This window comes from Parus major, chromosome Z (assembly GCF_001522545.3).
Source record: "Parus major isolate Abel chromosome Z, Parus_major1.1, whole genome shotgun sequence".
NCBI classification, from domain to species: Eukaryota; Metazoa; Chordata; class Aves; order Passeriformes; family Paridae; genus Parus; species Parus major.
The window spans coordinates 20,790,993-20,807,220 of record NC_031799.1 but is presented as its reverse complement, the minus strand read 5'-3'; the positions used below and the strand labels follow the sequence as shown (position 1 = coordinate 20,807,220).

Sequence of the window (16,228 nt, the reverse complement as noted above, 5' to 3'; positions counted from 1 at the left end):
AACTTTGTGTTGCTTTGTAGAGCTTGATAATAGTGTTTGATTATTTTCCATATCCTTGCCAATTTTTTATTCAATGAAAGTCTTTTGTTTAAGAATGAGACAAATGAACTGCACATGGATTTACAAAAAGACATCACACAAACTGAAAAAAGCGAAGTGGAACTTTTTGTACAGTTTCTATTACACTTTGCAAATGCAAACAAAATCTCCCCACAACTTTTTTAAGTTAAAAAAACAACTGCTGCACTTGAGTAGGAATTAATTCAGTGCTGAAGTTTAGAGATAGTGATTATATCTCTTGAAGATGAGTAAAAATAACTAAATCCCCCACCAAGCACACAGAGCTTCTCTTTAGCAAGAAATCCTCTGCTGGCACAACATTCCATTTTAGAAATGGTCCTTCAATAAAGGCACTCACTTTTGTAGCTGATGGTTCCACTAGTCTCTGACGGTGGCGTGTTGAGCTGAAATGACTCTTCTGAGGCGTCCCTTCCTGACAGTGAATGAAGAAAGGGGAGAAAGAACAGAGGAAAGGGGGGCAATGGATCGTGAAGGGGATGGAATGGAGGATGTTGGAGAAGGGAGAGGGAGAGTATTTAACTGAACTGTATTTTCACTAACTTTGAAAAATATTTATTTATTTATTTATTTAGAAAATTAAGCATTTTCTTTAAAAACTAGCCTCTCCAGGCTCATATATGTATTATTCACACACATTTAATGATGCTGTCTCCTGTAAAGCCACATATACACACATGTACACATGCCTACTTCACTTCTAGATAAACACATAAACATTCATTTCACTTTTCCGAACTATAAACATTATCTTACCTTTTCTGTATCAACTTACGGAGTTAAAACCCAAAAACCTCAATCCACTAGCCAACCACCAAACTGGATTTATGCTTCAACACAAACATCAAAATCTCCTCTAGCAAAACAAGAATTTTAGATTCATATTCTCCACCCACACCTGCAATAATCACCTTAAATTCTAGAGACTTTTACCTAACAGAACTTAATGTCCTTGCGTGAGAATATCCAGAAAGACTAGGCTTACACAGGTAAAAGGTATTTTCTCTTAGAAAGCAAAACCTGAAAGATCATTCAGCTGAAAAAAACCCTGAAACCTGATAGTCTTCATAATATGTGCAATACCATAAGAGATTTTTCCAGGATATGATACTGGTTCCAAATCCTCTACGTGCTTAATATCAAAGTGACAGAAGAGAAACATTTAGCTTCTTCCCCGAGATACTTTAAATATTCTGCCTCAACCTCTCCAACAACTTTCCAATTTGGAAAGCCCCTCATTGCTGTAGTAAGTGTAACTCTACAGTCTGCTATTTCAGGTATGTGTCTGAAGGGGAGAAGATATGCATGAAGAGCCTGTTCCTAATTACAGGAATCAGAGGATGAAAATTGATAAGACTAATTTTTTTCTTCTTTTCCTTTCTCCTTTTTTAGTTTTTTTCCTTCAGAGCCAAGATATAATTCTCCAAGGAGTCTTCTCTGAAAAAAAAGCTACAATATTTTAAAATATAAGACAGATCTGCTCCTATTTCTGAAAATATATTCAAAGGGTTCTTTAAATGAAAATACAATGCTGCTCAACTCTGCAAATATTTTTCAAGATCTCAAGACTTGTTTTTCAAAAAGCATTTTTATAAAAGTAGCTTTTATATCTCCTTAACAAAAGTCTTCTACTGGCATGACACCACGCAGATAGAACCAGTCCTGTAACTCAAAAAGATCTGGAAATAATCATGGTGGAAATTATCAAAGATTAAAGCCACTATGGGAGGATTACATTATAATTCACCAAATACGAATCATCAGTAGGGCAAACTAGCTCTAATTAATAGAACCAGCATTACAGAAAAAGTATTTATCCAACATTTGCCTAAACACTAGGTTACAATTGCAAAATACTGTTTTGCTGACGGTAATGTATTTTGGTAACATTCCATTAAATTAGTGGTGTAATAGACTAAAATTAATAATAAGTACTAGGGTTGGATGACCTTAACATTTCTTTAACAATTTATTTAAAAATTTCTCAATGCCCTTGCATTACAGTCTAACACCAAATTTTATATAATTAACAATGGATGCTTGACTAGGGTCTCCTTTCTGTCAGTTTGGAAACAATGGTAGAGTCAGAGTAATTTGGCCATTAGCTAGCAAAAGTGCTCAACTTCAGAGGCCCTACCTTCTCCCATATTAAGGTTATTAACTAATTTAGCATGGGATCCTTGGAATCGTAAGAAACATGGAATTCTTCTTCTCTTATTGGCATTTTTCTGTCTTTCATGTCTCACCTTCAGAATGCTTTTCAGAAGTAGTTGAGAGCTGGCACAAACAGTTAACACACTGAAAAACCCCAATACCATTGGTATTGTACCAATGCCATTTCAGAGGCAAAAACATATACCTAAATTGATGTGACTACTCCTATGAAAAAGCAAAGTCAGACTTCAGGCTATTAAATGTTTATGTGGGCTGTGCCTTCAGTGACGCCAGCCAGTACAGGGTAGAATCTGTGCAATACCATTCCATGTAGGGATGATAGTTTATCATCAGGACATCTGAAGGCTCAACTACGATCAACAAGAGATTAAAAAAGCTGAAAAGATGCTGGTTCTTTCACTATGAAAAAGTTCAATATAGAGCATCTGAAGCCATTAGGGACATTAGACTGTATGCATGTATGTTTTGCATCATGATGTCATGCATTTCAGCTGATAAAAACAGAAACCTGCCAAGGTCAGCTGTAGGTACTGTTCCATACAGGATTGTATAATAAAGGCACACAAACCAGAGTCAATGTCACAGAGACACAGTAATCTTTCACTTGAAAACTAAACAAACAAACAAACAAAAAAAAAACCAAAAAAACAAAAAAAAAAAACAAAAAAAAAACCTAAAGACTAAGCATTCAGAGTGGCTGCAGTTATTATGCAGTTATTACCAGTAAAGCACATACAGTGGATCCATGATATTAAAGGATGAATGTCCTTTAGAGAGGAACCAGTCAGATGCAATTTTAAGTTGACATAATAGAACTACAGTCACAAAACTAGCTCCTTGCAAAGGCCAACATGATTCATGTCAACAAGGACAGCTAAAGGAAAAAACAACGGATTCTAAATAATTCTGTGGTAAGGTATATTAGTTAGATGGAATGCAGAAAACTGGCAGCATGTGGGATTGCTGCTCCATTATGTAGAAGCCGAAAGAGACAGAGACTTATTTCATTTAAGAGGAGAGTAATCCAAGAAATAATCTTGTGGCAAACACACATCTTAGGGAAAGAAAAAAAATTACCCACATAAAACCAAAAACACACACCCTGCCAAAAAAAAGCAACACAGGAGCAACAAGCATTGCACATATTAGGTAGTTCATTTCTGAAGTCACAGAAGCCTGAAAACAGCTGTGAAGAGAAAATGTGTTTTTGGCTGCAGAGGCTGTTATCTAATTCAACTATGTACAGACTTTAATACTGACACTAAAAGTAGTTTCCATTAAGAGCCGCTACCATTCATCGTATGACTATTCTCATGAAAACAGCAGTATCAAGAGAGAAGCAAGAACAGCAAGTGACACGAGCATGTGGCCTTATCTGAAGTGTTTTCTACCTCCAGACTGACATGGCCACAGACCTCTTTTTTTCCTCTCCATTTTTATTAGCTTCCAGACCAAGATCTGAAAAAAGTGGCAAAAATTCCACACAGAGGAGTTAAATTCACCAACAAACACCACAGCTGGTCCCTGAAAATTTTGCAAGTATTTAGCACTGAAGTAAAAAAAATTCACAGACGCAATTCAATCAACATCAATCTGGGCAAATCCTTATGCTGACAAGGCTTTTTCAATGTTTTTACATTAGTAAGTGTCATACTAAAGAATACCTAACAAACCCTCAAACCATGATTGTTCTAAATATGCTTCCTCCCACACAAGACTAGCCCTGAGCTATCTCAAGATACATCTGCACCCAAGACTCAAGTCTCTGCCACATCTGTACGTGTCCTATAGTTCAGCCTGAGCATCCTGGCATTTGAGTTTAGCAAAATCTACAGCAAAGCTCATGGCCAAGATCTGCTGTCATAGCTAAGACTTTATCTAAACTTTTTCTTACTTTCCTTTACATGGCAATCTACCTCCTGTTGCATAATGTCTCACACAAGATGCAGCTGTTCAATTTCCAAACCACTATACACTGTGTATTTTTAAATGATCTGAAGATGCCTTTTTTCATTATTTCTGCTGCAATGTAAAATGAAGTTAAAATGTTACTCTGTTATCATTCATCCATTTAAGCAGACTACATAAATACAGCTGTGAGAGTACAGCAAAAATACAAGAAAGGACAAAGCAAATAAGAAAATTAGAAACAAAAATTACTTGTTAGAATGTGATGCATTTAGCCTGATTTTTCTCTTTCTTTTTTTCTCTCTTGCCTCAAAGGGGCCAAGATATCACAAATAAAGAACACCATGAAACTTCTGATAGGTCAATAGTTTTGGGATGTAGCAAAGGAAGCAATAAATATTGTGGGATGTCTACACAATCAAGTCATTTCACATTACAAAAACCTTCAACAGCATCACCACAACACTAATTTACCATATTACCTAATTATGTTTTTATTAATTATATGATACCATTCAGAGGGTCAGCATGCTACATCAGCATTAGCATTTCTTCCTACACACACCTTCCTGGCACTGATTATCTGCTGAACAGATCTGTGAAACAACACCAAGGCCGTCTCTATCAGATATCTGCTTGGTAAAAGCTACTGGTGATTAGACAGGGTCCATCCAGATATTACAATCGTTTCATACTTAATCCTTGAACTGTATTAGTAGATAAAATTTTGACATCTCTGTTTTATTATATTACATTCTGTCTGTTATAATGTTATGTCTTAACTGTTTTAAGGTCACCGGTAGCCTTGCAGTCTTACACAAATAAACTTCTCTGTTTCAACTTATCAAAGAAATAAAGAAATACTATCCCTGTTTCAGCAATAATATGACACTAAGAAAGAGGAAAAGACAAAAGACCTAGGAAGACTCACAGGATAAATTAGTTTAAAATTTTCAGTGCTACAAGTGCAGATTGGTTAATCAGCTTTTCATAATTAAGAAGAAGGGAAAAAGAGTAGACTTTTGGAGGGCCACTTGGGGGGACAATGGGGGCCTTTTTCTCATAAAGATTAATTCAACTGATCAAAACAATTTGATATTTCATAAGAGATAGAGGTAGCAGGGATATGCAGAGAGCAAGGGAGGCAGTACACATTCTGTTCCCACAAAAACTCACAAAACTAGACAGTAAAACATACTCTGCTTACATGCCATGAAACTGAAAACTCACCAACACTTAAAGGGTATTTTCCAGTGTGAAAAGCTGAATTACTCAAGGTGACATGCAAATAATGCAACACATTGACGATGAACCTACGAGAATCAGTTTCAGCAGAGATGGACAACTCCAGCAGATGTTCAGAAGCTTGGCACTTACCCTTCTGATAATATAGTATAATCCAAAAATATCCCCAAACCCTTGTGGTAGTACAAGACGTAACAAACAACAGAGGATAATCCTGCATCACAGTCTCCATGACTTCAAAGTACGCTGAATTCAAATTACTCATTTTTGTAAAACAGAGCAGCAGACAGTAGGCAATTCAGTGTGCCAAGTGTGGGGGCAGGACCAAGCTATAAATTGTAACACACAGTCCTTCCCTCTCAGCTTAAGATTCAAGCAAGTGTGAAATGTTTTAGGATTTACTAGGGGGGGAAGGGTGCATTGGTTTAGCTTGTTTTTAACTAGTAGGATGTTCATTTCTTGCTGATATCCACTGTACCAAACTTTAAATTTCAGTGTAATACTTAACTAGACTCTGAAACAAGCTTTATAGGCTGATCAGGAAAGCTCTTTCTGCTTCAGAGACACCTCACAGCATAGAAAAAAAACCTAGTTAAGTAAGGAAGATTTCTACATAGTTATGGAATTTTAAAAAAAATTTGTCAGTTATTTGACAAACAATGTCACATTATGGCACATCTGACAATCCTTACAGAAAAGGCAAGATACCATGTCATTGAAAAGCAACACACATGCACAGCTTCAATTTTGAACAGTAAGAAAACAAACCCTTGAAGGTTATCTCCCCAAACAAAGCACAAATCAGAGGCCAGGACTGCATTTTGCATCAATTAGCTGTTAGTAACATAAAGTACTGACAGACACAAAAATTCATCTCAGGTAAACTCCTGTATCCCATTCTTGCAGCACAGCCACAGATGTTAAATTCTGAGTAACAAAAATGTGTACCTAACATGTTTGCTGAAATTGCTTGGCACATCATTGTGCCAGACCCTCTACCAGTAGCGCTCCTGGTTATGGCATTACCCTCTTTCTCCCTAACCACATCCGGCTCTACGCAGACAATCATTACAGCATTTGAACAAAGAACACTGGGCCGTTTTGAAGGAGAAAAGGGCAAGAACTAATTTTTGACAGGATCCTCATTGATTGCTGCATTTCCTCAGTGGTACTAGAGAGGATGCACATGAAAAATGGGTGCTTGAAATAAGATCTTTTTTCTAGAATAGCTCCTTTGCAGAAACTCATCTATTTAAAAGTGACTGAATCTTCTCTATATATCTCCCTGGAGCCTGAAGACAGGAAAACACACTTCACAAACCTATAAGCTGGACGAGCATTACTGGATTCATCATCAGAAGAAGTTAGTACTGATTTGTCAGATAGACTCCACATCAGAAAGAAATTATATTCAAGTAAGTGAAGATGTCTTTAGGATGAAACAGGCAATCAAAAGCATACACTACTACACTTGCAGCAATGCTAAAAAACTAACTGGAAGTTTCCAATCTTACTGTTAAAATAAAGGAAGGGGCATAAGGTGTGTCCTGGCGTGACTGTGATGTTAAATTGCATCCCCATTCATCTGCCTAGTCCAGAAATAGGTTTAGTACCCTTAAAACTTCATCTGAGAGTAAAAGTGAGTGGAGAAGAAGCACCGAGTCTGTTATCAGGGACTGCACTTGCTCCCCCTGCATCCCAGGATTGTATTTTGACAGACAGACAAAGAGAGAGAGATTGCCTTTCCTTTCCAGCTAGCTGAAGCAGTGAGGTCTTCCTGGACTGTTTTCTTTCCCTTTTCCTTGAACAGATCAAACCTGCTCTGGACTGGGGACTCAGGGGAACACTGGGAGCTTGCACCCGTGGACTACCAGGAGCCCAGCCTGGGCAGCGGCATTTTCCAGCGCCAGAGGGACTGATAACAGAGCAAACACCCACAGGAAAGAGACCCTCTGAATTTTGTCATCTCTTCAGAGTGGCGAGAGGTTTTGTAATTTGATATCGTTCATTTTTGTGCTGGGTAGTGCTGTGCCTGTTAAATAAACAGGTTTTTTCCACTTCTCTATGAGAAATCTCTTCCCGAACCGGTTGCGGGGTGGGGGAGGGAAGGGGCCACATGGGTTTGCTTCCTGGAGGGGACCCCATTGCAGGTTTTCTCCAAAATTTGCCCTAAACCAGGACAAGGTGCTACAGAAATTATTAAAAGACATCAGGCCTAAGTATACACAAATGAATACACAGGAACAGAAATGGAGAAAACAAAATGCGTGCACACAAAGGGTGGTTGTTTGCTTATTATTCTATTCTAAAACCCCTGAACACCATGAAAAATAAAAAAGACAACAAAATCAGTTACAAAGTCTTGGCACAAATGCTCAAAAATACACAAGTCCTAAGCTGCAATCACAGTCAGATGAGACTAGCTGTGATCATAAGGATAATATAAGGAAGAACACCAGAAGACAAAAAAGAGAAAAACAAAGTCGGCACTACTGGTAAGGCAAATTGCATGCAACATAAAACAAATTCCAAACACTCATAGAAAAAAATCTATGCTGAAATATGAGGAGTAAAGCAATGCACAGTCCTAAGAGCATGGACAAGAAACACAACTACTATTTGAGAAATCAAATTGAAGCAACTTAACAGTCAGTCAAGATGCTGCTCCAGTTTAGCAGGCAATGAGCCTCTTCAGAAGATCATGGTCAAGTACAATGAGGTCTTTGCAGCTACATGATACAAATACATTTGTTAAGGATTAAATCTCTTATCACAACCACAAAACAAAGCATGTAAATGCAGTAACAGCCCCTACTCAAGTCATAAATGCGATATGCTCTACCACAGATCTTCTCTGCTGCCAACTGACCCAAAAAATTTGTAGATTTTGGCCACCTTGTCCTACAAACAATTTTTAACTGTTGCTTTCAGACAGGAACAGATACTTATGACAAAAGTGACAAATATGAAAACGCTATTAATGTTTGAATGTTAAACCCTTCTTTTTATCATCACCATGTCTTTTTATAATTTATCACCATACTTGACCACTATTTTGCTTGCATCAAAAAAACTCTGATACTCTTTAATGTTAAAACACAGACTACTCTGTCTTGAAGAACTGAAAGAGAACAGCACATGAATACAGAATCAGAGTAGAATGAAATGTAGCTCTTACCCTTGTCATTTCCTTTAATTTTTCATTTATATTATTCCTTCCTTTATTACACTTCTTGACATTTACTAAAATCTCAAAAAAAAAAAAAAAAATCAAAAACGAAGTAATTTAAAACTAAAAAGCTCTGTTCCCAAGGGGTACTGAAGTCCTAAAATCAATTTTCCACTCATAACCTGAATTTTCCAGCTGTACTCATGAGTGTTGTATTCAGAAAACATAAGAGTTTGGGGAATACTTCCAGGTTCTTCTGCACACAAATTCTGAATGCTAAATTCCCCTAATTTATCTGCAGAACTCGGATACCACTAGGCTTTTTTAATGCAACTGAAATGGTGCTCTTCTAGTGGCATAATTTAAAGCAAAGCAGTACAATACATTTAAAAACATTTTCACATCAAAATTACTCAAAACAGAAGTTAAAGGAAGCACAGACTTTATACACTTCTTAGCACATCTTCTTTACTTTTCACACAGAAAGAAAAATTCACACTGTGGAACAGGAGAGGAATATACATACAGCTGAAAAATATCTTCAGCTATGTTTCTGCATTTGATATAACATGATTTATCTGTAGAGAATACCAAGAATATTCAAATACACAAAACACACGCACACTTCAAGTTGTAGCTTTCTAGGGATAAATGAAATTTATCTCATATCAAAATATCTCATGACAAAACAGATCAATTCACTTCAGTCAATTTTACAGGGTAGATACTCTGAACTATTTCCAGGTTCCAGACAGCTGAAAGTAAAAGACAGAAAAACACGTATTGTTTCATAACAGCTATCAGTTACCACAAGTCCATATTCTGGGACCATCTATCTGTTTAATTAGACTGTAAGTTCAATTACTAAAACATTTTTTTCAAATTTGATGACTTGAAACATTTTCTTTTACAGCACCCAGACAAGGATGGTGCTTTTGATATAGTGCTGCTAAACTGGATCTCCTATTTCTGATAGTAAAGCTTAAAAAATCATCCATTTTGTAATACTTTTCAATGCACAACTTCCATTGCTTTGAAATAGTGTCTCGGTTGGAGAGGATAACCAGATGTCATAGAAGTGTTACTTAACATCCTTATGGAACTAAGCCAAGCATACATACACAAAACAAAGGAATTTCAAAAAGGACAAAGTACTCCAAACAAAACATGCACTGTGAAAACATGGAGTTTAGGTGCTAACGTCTCTGAAAAACATGTTTTTTTCTCAAGGCCACAGACACTGAGTGCAAGTATCCTTCTTGTCTCTAATCCCAGCTGTTGTATGCCACTGAGAAGCACTAAACTTCAGACCTAAAATCAAGGGGGAATTGAATGAAGAGGCACAGGGAATCCAAGAGGAACACAAGTCAGAAACTGAGACAAAGTAATTGAATAGGTTTACAGAAAGCACGAGTTACTGAAGGGTTACATGAGCATTGCAGAAGTCACTGCTATACATACAGGGGAAAATGTAAATCCAAGAAAACAAGATAAAAAACAGTTATGAAAATGTGGTAGAGTGTTCTGCTTTGAAATCACAGCAGTAACTTATGGATTTTTATGTAATTTTAATGTTCAAATGAATAACTGGCACTGTTACAAGCAATTTGAAGCAAGTATTTCTTCAATCTAGTAGAAGGAATTAATAGCATCTCAAAGCCTGTGGGCAATTATGAGAAAACCGCTAACTTAACAAATCTAGAACTTTTGACTTTTAAAACAAATGTAGTGTATCAGCTGGTGAAAGCAAATCTAAAATCATTATGTGAAATATGACACATGAAGCAGCATCACAATTGAAACTTCATCAAATTCAAAGGAAGCATCTAAGAAAAAAATTTCAAAAGAAAATACAGACAATTACGAGTTTTATTAATTGTGACAAAGTAAGTAAAAACATTTGTCTAACCAAGGACATTTCATGGAACTTAAAAAAAAAATCTGTTTCAATAAGCTACTGTCCTTCATGCAGCTATTATTCCTACTACCAACAAAACAGGCAAAGAAATAAATAAATAAAAAACCACACACAAGTAGATTTTGGAGATAAGCCAAGTGACTCAGAAACAGGAGCTAACAAGTATACAGAAGACGCCAAAGCCGCTTTATTTTATGACCCTTAGAACACAACTGAGGTAAGTTCAAATCATTACAGATTCTACCACTGAGCTCACCAAAGGATTTAACACAAAGAAATACTAAGTTTATGTTTCACCTTCCAAATCTAATACAAAACAGTCAGCTTTGTGACGTACTGTAGACTTTATGAAGAAATGTTGCTACAATTATCAGAAGGCATTAGTAAGAAGTGTGATATGGGCTACAGGCACCAATTTTGGCCCCATGCCAAATATTTTAGCTCTGAATGCAGCATGGGGCTCTCCTTTCTTTTTTGGACATTGGACTCCACAATGAAGTGTCCACAACATATAGAAAAGCAAAGATGGAGGGGGGAAATAAAAAAGATTAACCCTTTCAGAAAAGCTTTCACAGCTCAAATAATAGCAAAATATGTCTGACACAAAGTGTTTTAGAAGACCTGACAAACATGTAACAATGTATGAATGTCTGGAAAACAGAGGTGAATAAACTGATCAAGAGATAGTACAGTCTATTAGGCCTGTCCAAGTGACAGCTAAGAACGAGAGCAAAAATATTCTTTATCTCAGTATCTCTTCTCTCAGAAGGCTGCTCCCTTCCTTTCTAAAGGCACCTAACACTGCCTATCACTACTTAAGTCAAGAAAACATCTATTCTAACTTGCACACCTCTTAGTATCTACTTTAGATACCCTGTTTTCTACAACAATGTATAAAACAACTCAAAAATAAATACGGCTCTATACAGAAAATAATCATTTACCACAATTATACAAAATTTAGGGTTTACCGTTTACATCTATGTATGTTGGCCATGCAAAAAACTCATAAAATGAAAGAGCAAGTGTCACAATTTTAAGTAGTTCCAAGAAGCTCAATTGCTACAAATTTTTTGAGGTTTTAGTAAATGTAGAGAAGTTTAGTTTGCAAGTGTGGCCCCTTTCAGGCAGGTCTGGGCAAAACTACTAGCATGAATGCAGTGTGCAGACGCACAGCTGCTCCCATACAACACCAGAAGTGTTATATCTCTCTGCTTCTCAACTGATTAATCAAAACCCACTGGAAACTGAAAACTGCAAATATTTTTTTTTAAATCCTTCCCTGTTTCGCGCCCTCCACCAACTTTTTCTTCCACACACTGAGAGGCAGAGAGATACATCAGATCTGATTCACAGTTACACAACTCCTCTTTGATACTGTAAAAACATTTCCACCAATACAGAAACACCAGCAGAAACAATGGATAAGGTCTCTTGCCTAATAAAGAACACTGAAATTCACAGTATTCAAACCAGTGAAAATTAAGCAGCTTTCCAGAACCCTACCTGTAAGACTGACTTTTACACCCTTCTTTCTTCCCTTTGCAAGAGACACCAGGCCAAATTCCAACTAATGCTCTCCAACTTTTATCTTTTTTCTCCTCAGCAGACCACCCAACAAACACACTCCCAAACACAAACAGCATTTAGAAAAGAGATGGTTACAGTCTACCTCTTTCCTCTCCTGTAGAGCATGGCTTACAAGGTGATGCTTTTACTTCACACGTCAATTTTCAGTATTTCGGAAAGAATTCTTTTTATTAAACCTTCTACTCCAAAGAAATCTCACCTGCCTGGGAGCTGCAAATAAGGCCATTTTTTCCCATGAAGTTCTTTCCTTTCTTTCTGACTTCTCAGAAAATGCATTTTCAGTTGAGCCAATAAGCAAGGGCTTAGAAAAGTCTGTAAGGTACGACTTTTTGCAAAGGTCTGAATAATTTATGTATGAAATTTCAAAATATCTACCTACAAAAATAACTTTTCCTGTGCTGAAGATAGAAGAGAGGAGTAGTCGAGGCTACATAATGACTGTGCCCCTTGCCATCTTTTCTAGAAACATGTGGAATTGGTATAAACTGAGTTGCTCAATTCCACAAAAACAGTAACTTTCCATTTATACCACATTTTTCTTTTACACTGCCTACTTCCATCTCTACAGCAGTAAATCTGAATTTTGTGATTCAATTATTTTTACCTCATACCTGTTCCCCCCCTCAAATCAATGCATGTATTAGATTTCCAAGTGGAATTTTCCATGTTGGCTATAATCATATCACTGCAAACAACGCAGTGAAGTCACTCTGAATTTAAAGAAGGATTAGATTCCCTGTGAAAATTTTCCAGCATTGAAAAAAAAAATGTATATATATATTCCTAGAGACAAGAAAATAAATAAACACAGCATTTTCTTTGACATTTGAGAGGTTTCGTGTACAGCTGCTTCCTCTACTGTTGGTCATTTTCTCTGCAAGTCTAATTAAAAAAGCTCACGTAATTACCCAAAGATTTACAAGACGCTGTTTACAAGCCACTTAAAGGCAGACTGAAATTAGCAAAAGGAAAAGTGAAGGCCCAAAGCATCTGTCTGACAAAGTGAAAGCCTAATCGGCACTGGAAGCACAACTGAATCTGGCCACTTCTGGCATTCCCATATCCTTACAGATTCAGGGAAATACGTGCTACCTCTACCCACTGCCGGGTTGGAGTCATTTGTTTAAGGCAATATGAAGTACAACTACAAACACAGGCTGTTAGCAGACTGCAATTAAGAATGTAATTAATAATGTGCAAGAAGTAATTAGCTGTTTTCACCTTTTTCAAAGTTATTTGCAAGAAACTGTCGTTTTAATCCATACTAAATTGCACTTAAAAAATTCAGACGTTGAAAGTAATGATCAATTTTATCCTGATGTTTCTTACCATGGAAGTGTTCTTTGCAATTAAACCTTCAGAATCTGCTCATTGAAAAGGAGCATATACTACAGATTCAGATGCTTCTATTCTTCTATGAATACAAACAACATAAGTAACTAGACACAAGAAAGAGGCTGTAGTTATATTAAGTAGGTATGTGTATTCAGGTTGCAACAAATTAAAGGCTCAGCTTCTCTCAGAAGCCTGAGCAACAGAAAAATCTTTTACATATCAAGCTGAAACAAGATTCATCCAAGTCAACATATTTACTTAAGGCTTATATTTTGAGATTCAATTCAAGCTGCTTCCTGGCTTTTTTTAAACACAGCACGATGGTACAAGGCATTAAACACAACTACATCAGGTTCCCGTCTAAAAGGAAATGGTTTGTGTGTCCTGTAAATCAAGCTTTGAAGCAAACTGTGTACAAAGAAAAAAAAAACCAAAAAACACAGCAGTTATACCAACTACTCTTTTAATTTATTCATATGCTATTTATCATTATATCTTCAGTTTAATTTAAATGTACCTTCACCTAAGAAAGCACACAGCTTTTAAGAAGATTTACCTGTTTTTATCATTTATACTTCTAACCAAAACAACTAAGTTATATGAAGTTATCTGGACTTATATTGAAGATCACAGGTATTTCAGAACAGTCTTAGCTCAGAAAATTTCCTTTTCTTTTCCCCCATTGTTTATTTGGGGGTTGTTGTTTTGCTGTTTGGAGGGCAAGGAGGGTGTTTTGTTTTGGGGGGTCTTGTTTGTTTCGGTTTGGGTTTTTTTGATGGGGAGGTTTTTTTGGGATGTTTTGGGGTTTTTGTTTGGAGGGGGGTGGTTTGTTTATTCCCTTCAGACTATATTCAGTAGTCTTTTACAAGAGAGTATTGATCACATATAAAAAAGAAGAAGGGGAAAAATACATGGATTACTCCCACAGAAAACAAAGACAGGAGGTTAGTATTTAGGGTTGTGTTTTTTTATGGTAAAAACATATACTATTACCATAAAACAACCAAGTCACTATTTTGGAATGCACTATAAAATCAGAAGGTCAGCAAAGTAAACAACTCAGACTATATTTATTAACAAAACTTAAACAGCAGCTACACCCCTTGTCATATAACCTGCTTTCCAGCTCACATCATCATACCAGTCCCTAGGCTAGCTGCATGGACAACAGATGAAGACAGAAACAAAGCAACAGAAGTATGCAAGGGGAGTGAGAGGACAATATGAAAATGGATTCACTTTAAAGGTCTAATGAATATAACTTGAGTATAAACAGCATTTCTACCCCTCCGATCTTCTTCTAAATAATAGTACATCAATTTTAACACTTCTGACCACTGACTGATTTTCTACATTGTAGGACCAGATCCTAAGGACAGTCATAAAGTACAAATATTCAAAAACTGCATACACTTTAAGTGCGAATAGGCCCCTCTGGTACTTGGATTATTCACTGTATAATTTTCAATACTCTTAGGTGACCGTAAGCAGTTCTATAAAATATTTTTGGTATTCATTTAAAATTGTTTTGTTAGAGTTATAGAACATAAAATAGAAATAACATCTGCAGAACTCAACATATTTCTTTCACACAGAGGTTTAAGTTATAATTTCATCAAACCAGACTGCTGTTCAATTCTTGTCAAAAGGCAGAAATCCGGTTTACACTACTAAATGGATTAGAGCAGGTTTAAGAGAAGGAAATCCGGTTTCACTACGAAGATCTACCTCTTGAAACTTTTATATCCTTTAAAAGCTGTCATCCACAGACTCAACCTGCAGGAGAGATTATTCCTCCTACTTGGAAATCAATTGATAGAAAATATTTAGGATATCAGTACTGACTGAAATATCAGAACCTTTTTATGAAAGCTATTCACCTTCCACAGGCAAGTATTATCATACAAAAAGTTAAAGCAAAGCTAATGGATTCTTTTAAAGGCCCAAGAGAATTTCAGGACCTCTGTATGCTACATAACAACGTGTGCTACAGATACTACTAGTATATACCTTTCTAATAGAAACTGTCACACTGGATCGGCACCAAGTTGAAAGCAGTGATCAAAACGGGTGTCTTACCAAAAAGTTCAGAACTGTGAAAGTTCAGTGCATGTTAAACGCTTTATAGGGGTTAATATTACTTAAAAATAAGGATCCCAAATGTATGGAGACTTTCCTTTTCACCCTCCTCCCATTGAAATTGCAGATGTGGAGGAAAACAAAAGAAAGGAAATACATTCATCGCTGAGAGCTACTTGAGCAAAGGGTCTTTCTGAACAATGGGCCGTAATGATGTAGTTTGAGGTGGTGCTCCATTTTGGTGAAACATGAAAAAAGTAACTACACCCTCTATTCGGCTGTAGTCACATACACTTTTTTAATACACTTTCCGCCAATAGATAAATGTTGATAAAAGTAAGTATGCGCATTTTAATTATTTGAGCCGCTTATGCATTATCGTTGGAAGGTATACGGCTCGAATCTTGGGTTCACACAACATGCAGTACCAACACTGTGTCATAACCCTCACTCCATTTGGGATACGGGGTTTTCTAGAGTTTAGGGACGCTAGCGGAAAAGTCAGCCCAAAGCCGCCCGGGAAAGGAAGACGCGCCCGCTCCACCTTTTAACAAAGTGCGCCGCAGTCGCCCGGAGCGCCGGGAGCCGGCCAAACTTTCACCCCTCCCGGTAATACCCGTCTGCTGCCCGGCCCGGAGCGCGGCTGGCGGGAAGAACCACGCCGCCGCCGCTCCCGGCTCCCCGGGAAGCGCCCAGGCACGGGGAGCTGCGCCGCCGGCTCCGCGGACTGC

General features: G+C 37.1%; 1 protein-coding gene across 4 annotated transcripts in view; it reads right to left on the bottom strand.

Moving 5' to 3' along the window:
• MAST4 (microtubule associated serine/threonine kinase family member 4) overlaps positions 1 to 16,228 on the bottom strand; it is a 279,747-nt gene that overhangs the window by 166,947 nt on the left and 96,572 nt on the right. For 2 of the 4 annotated variants that reach the window (XM_033520373.1, XM_015653490.2), the window contains exon 4: positions 419 to 493. The exons of the other annotated variants lie outside the window; for them this stretch is intronic. In XM_033520373.1, coding sequence (XP_033376264.1) covers positions 419 to 493 — 75 coding nt within the window. The remainder of the gene's footprint in view (positions 1 to 418; positions 494 to 16,228) is intronic. 4 annotated transcript variants of the gene reach the window in all.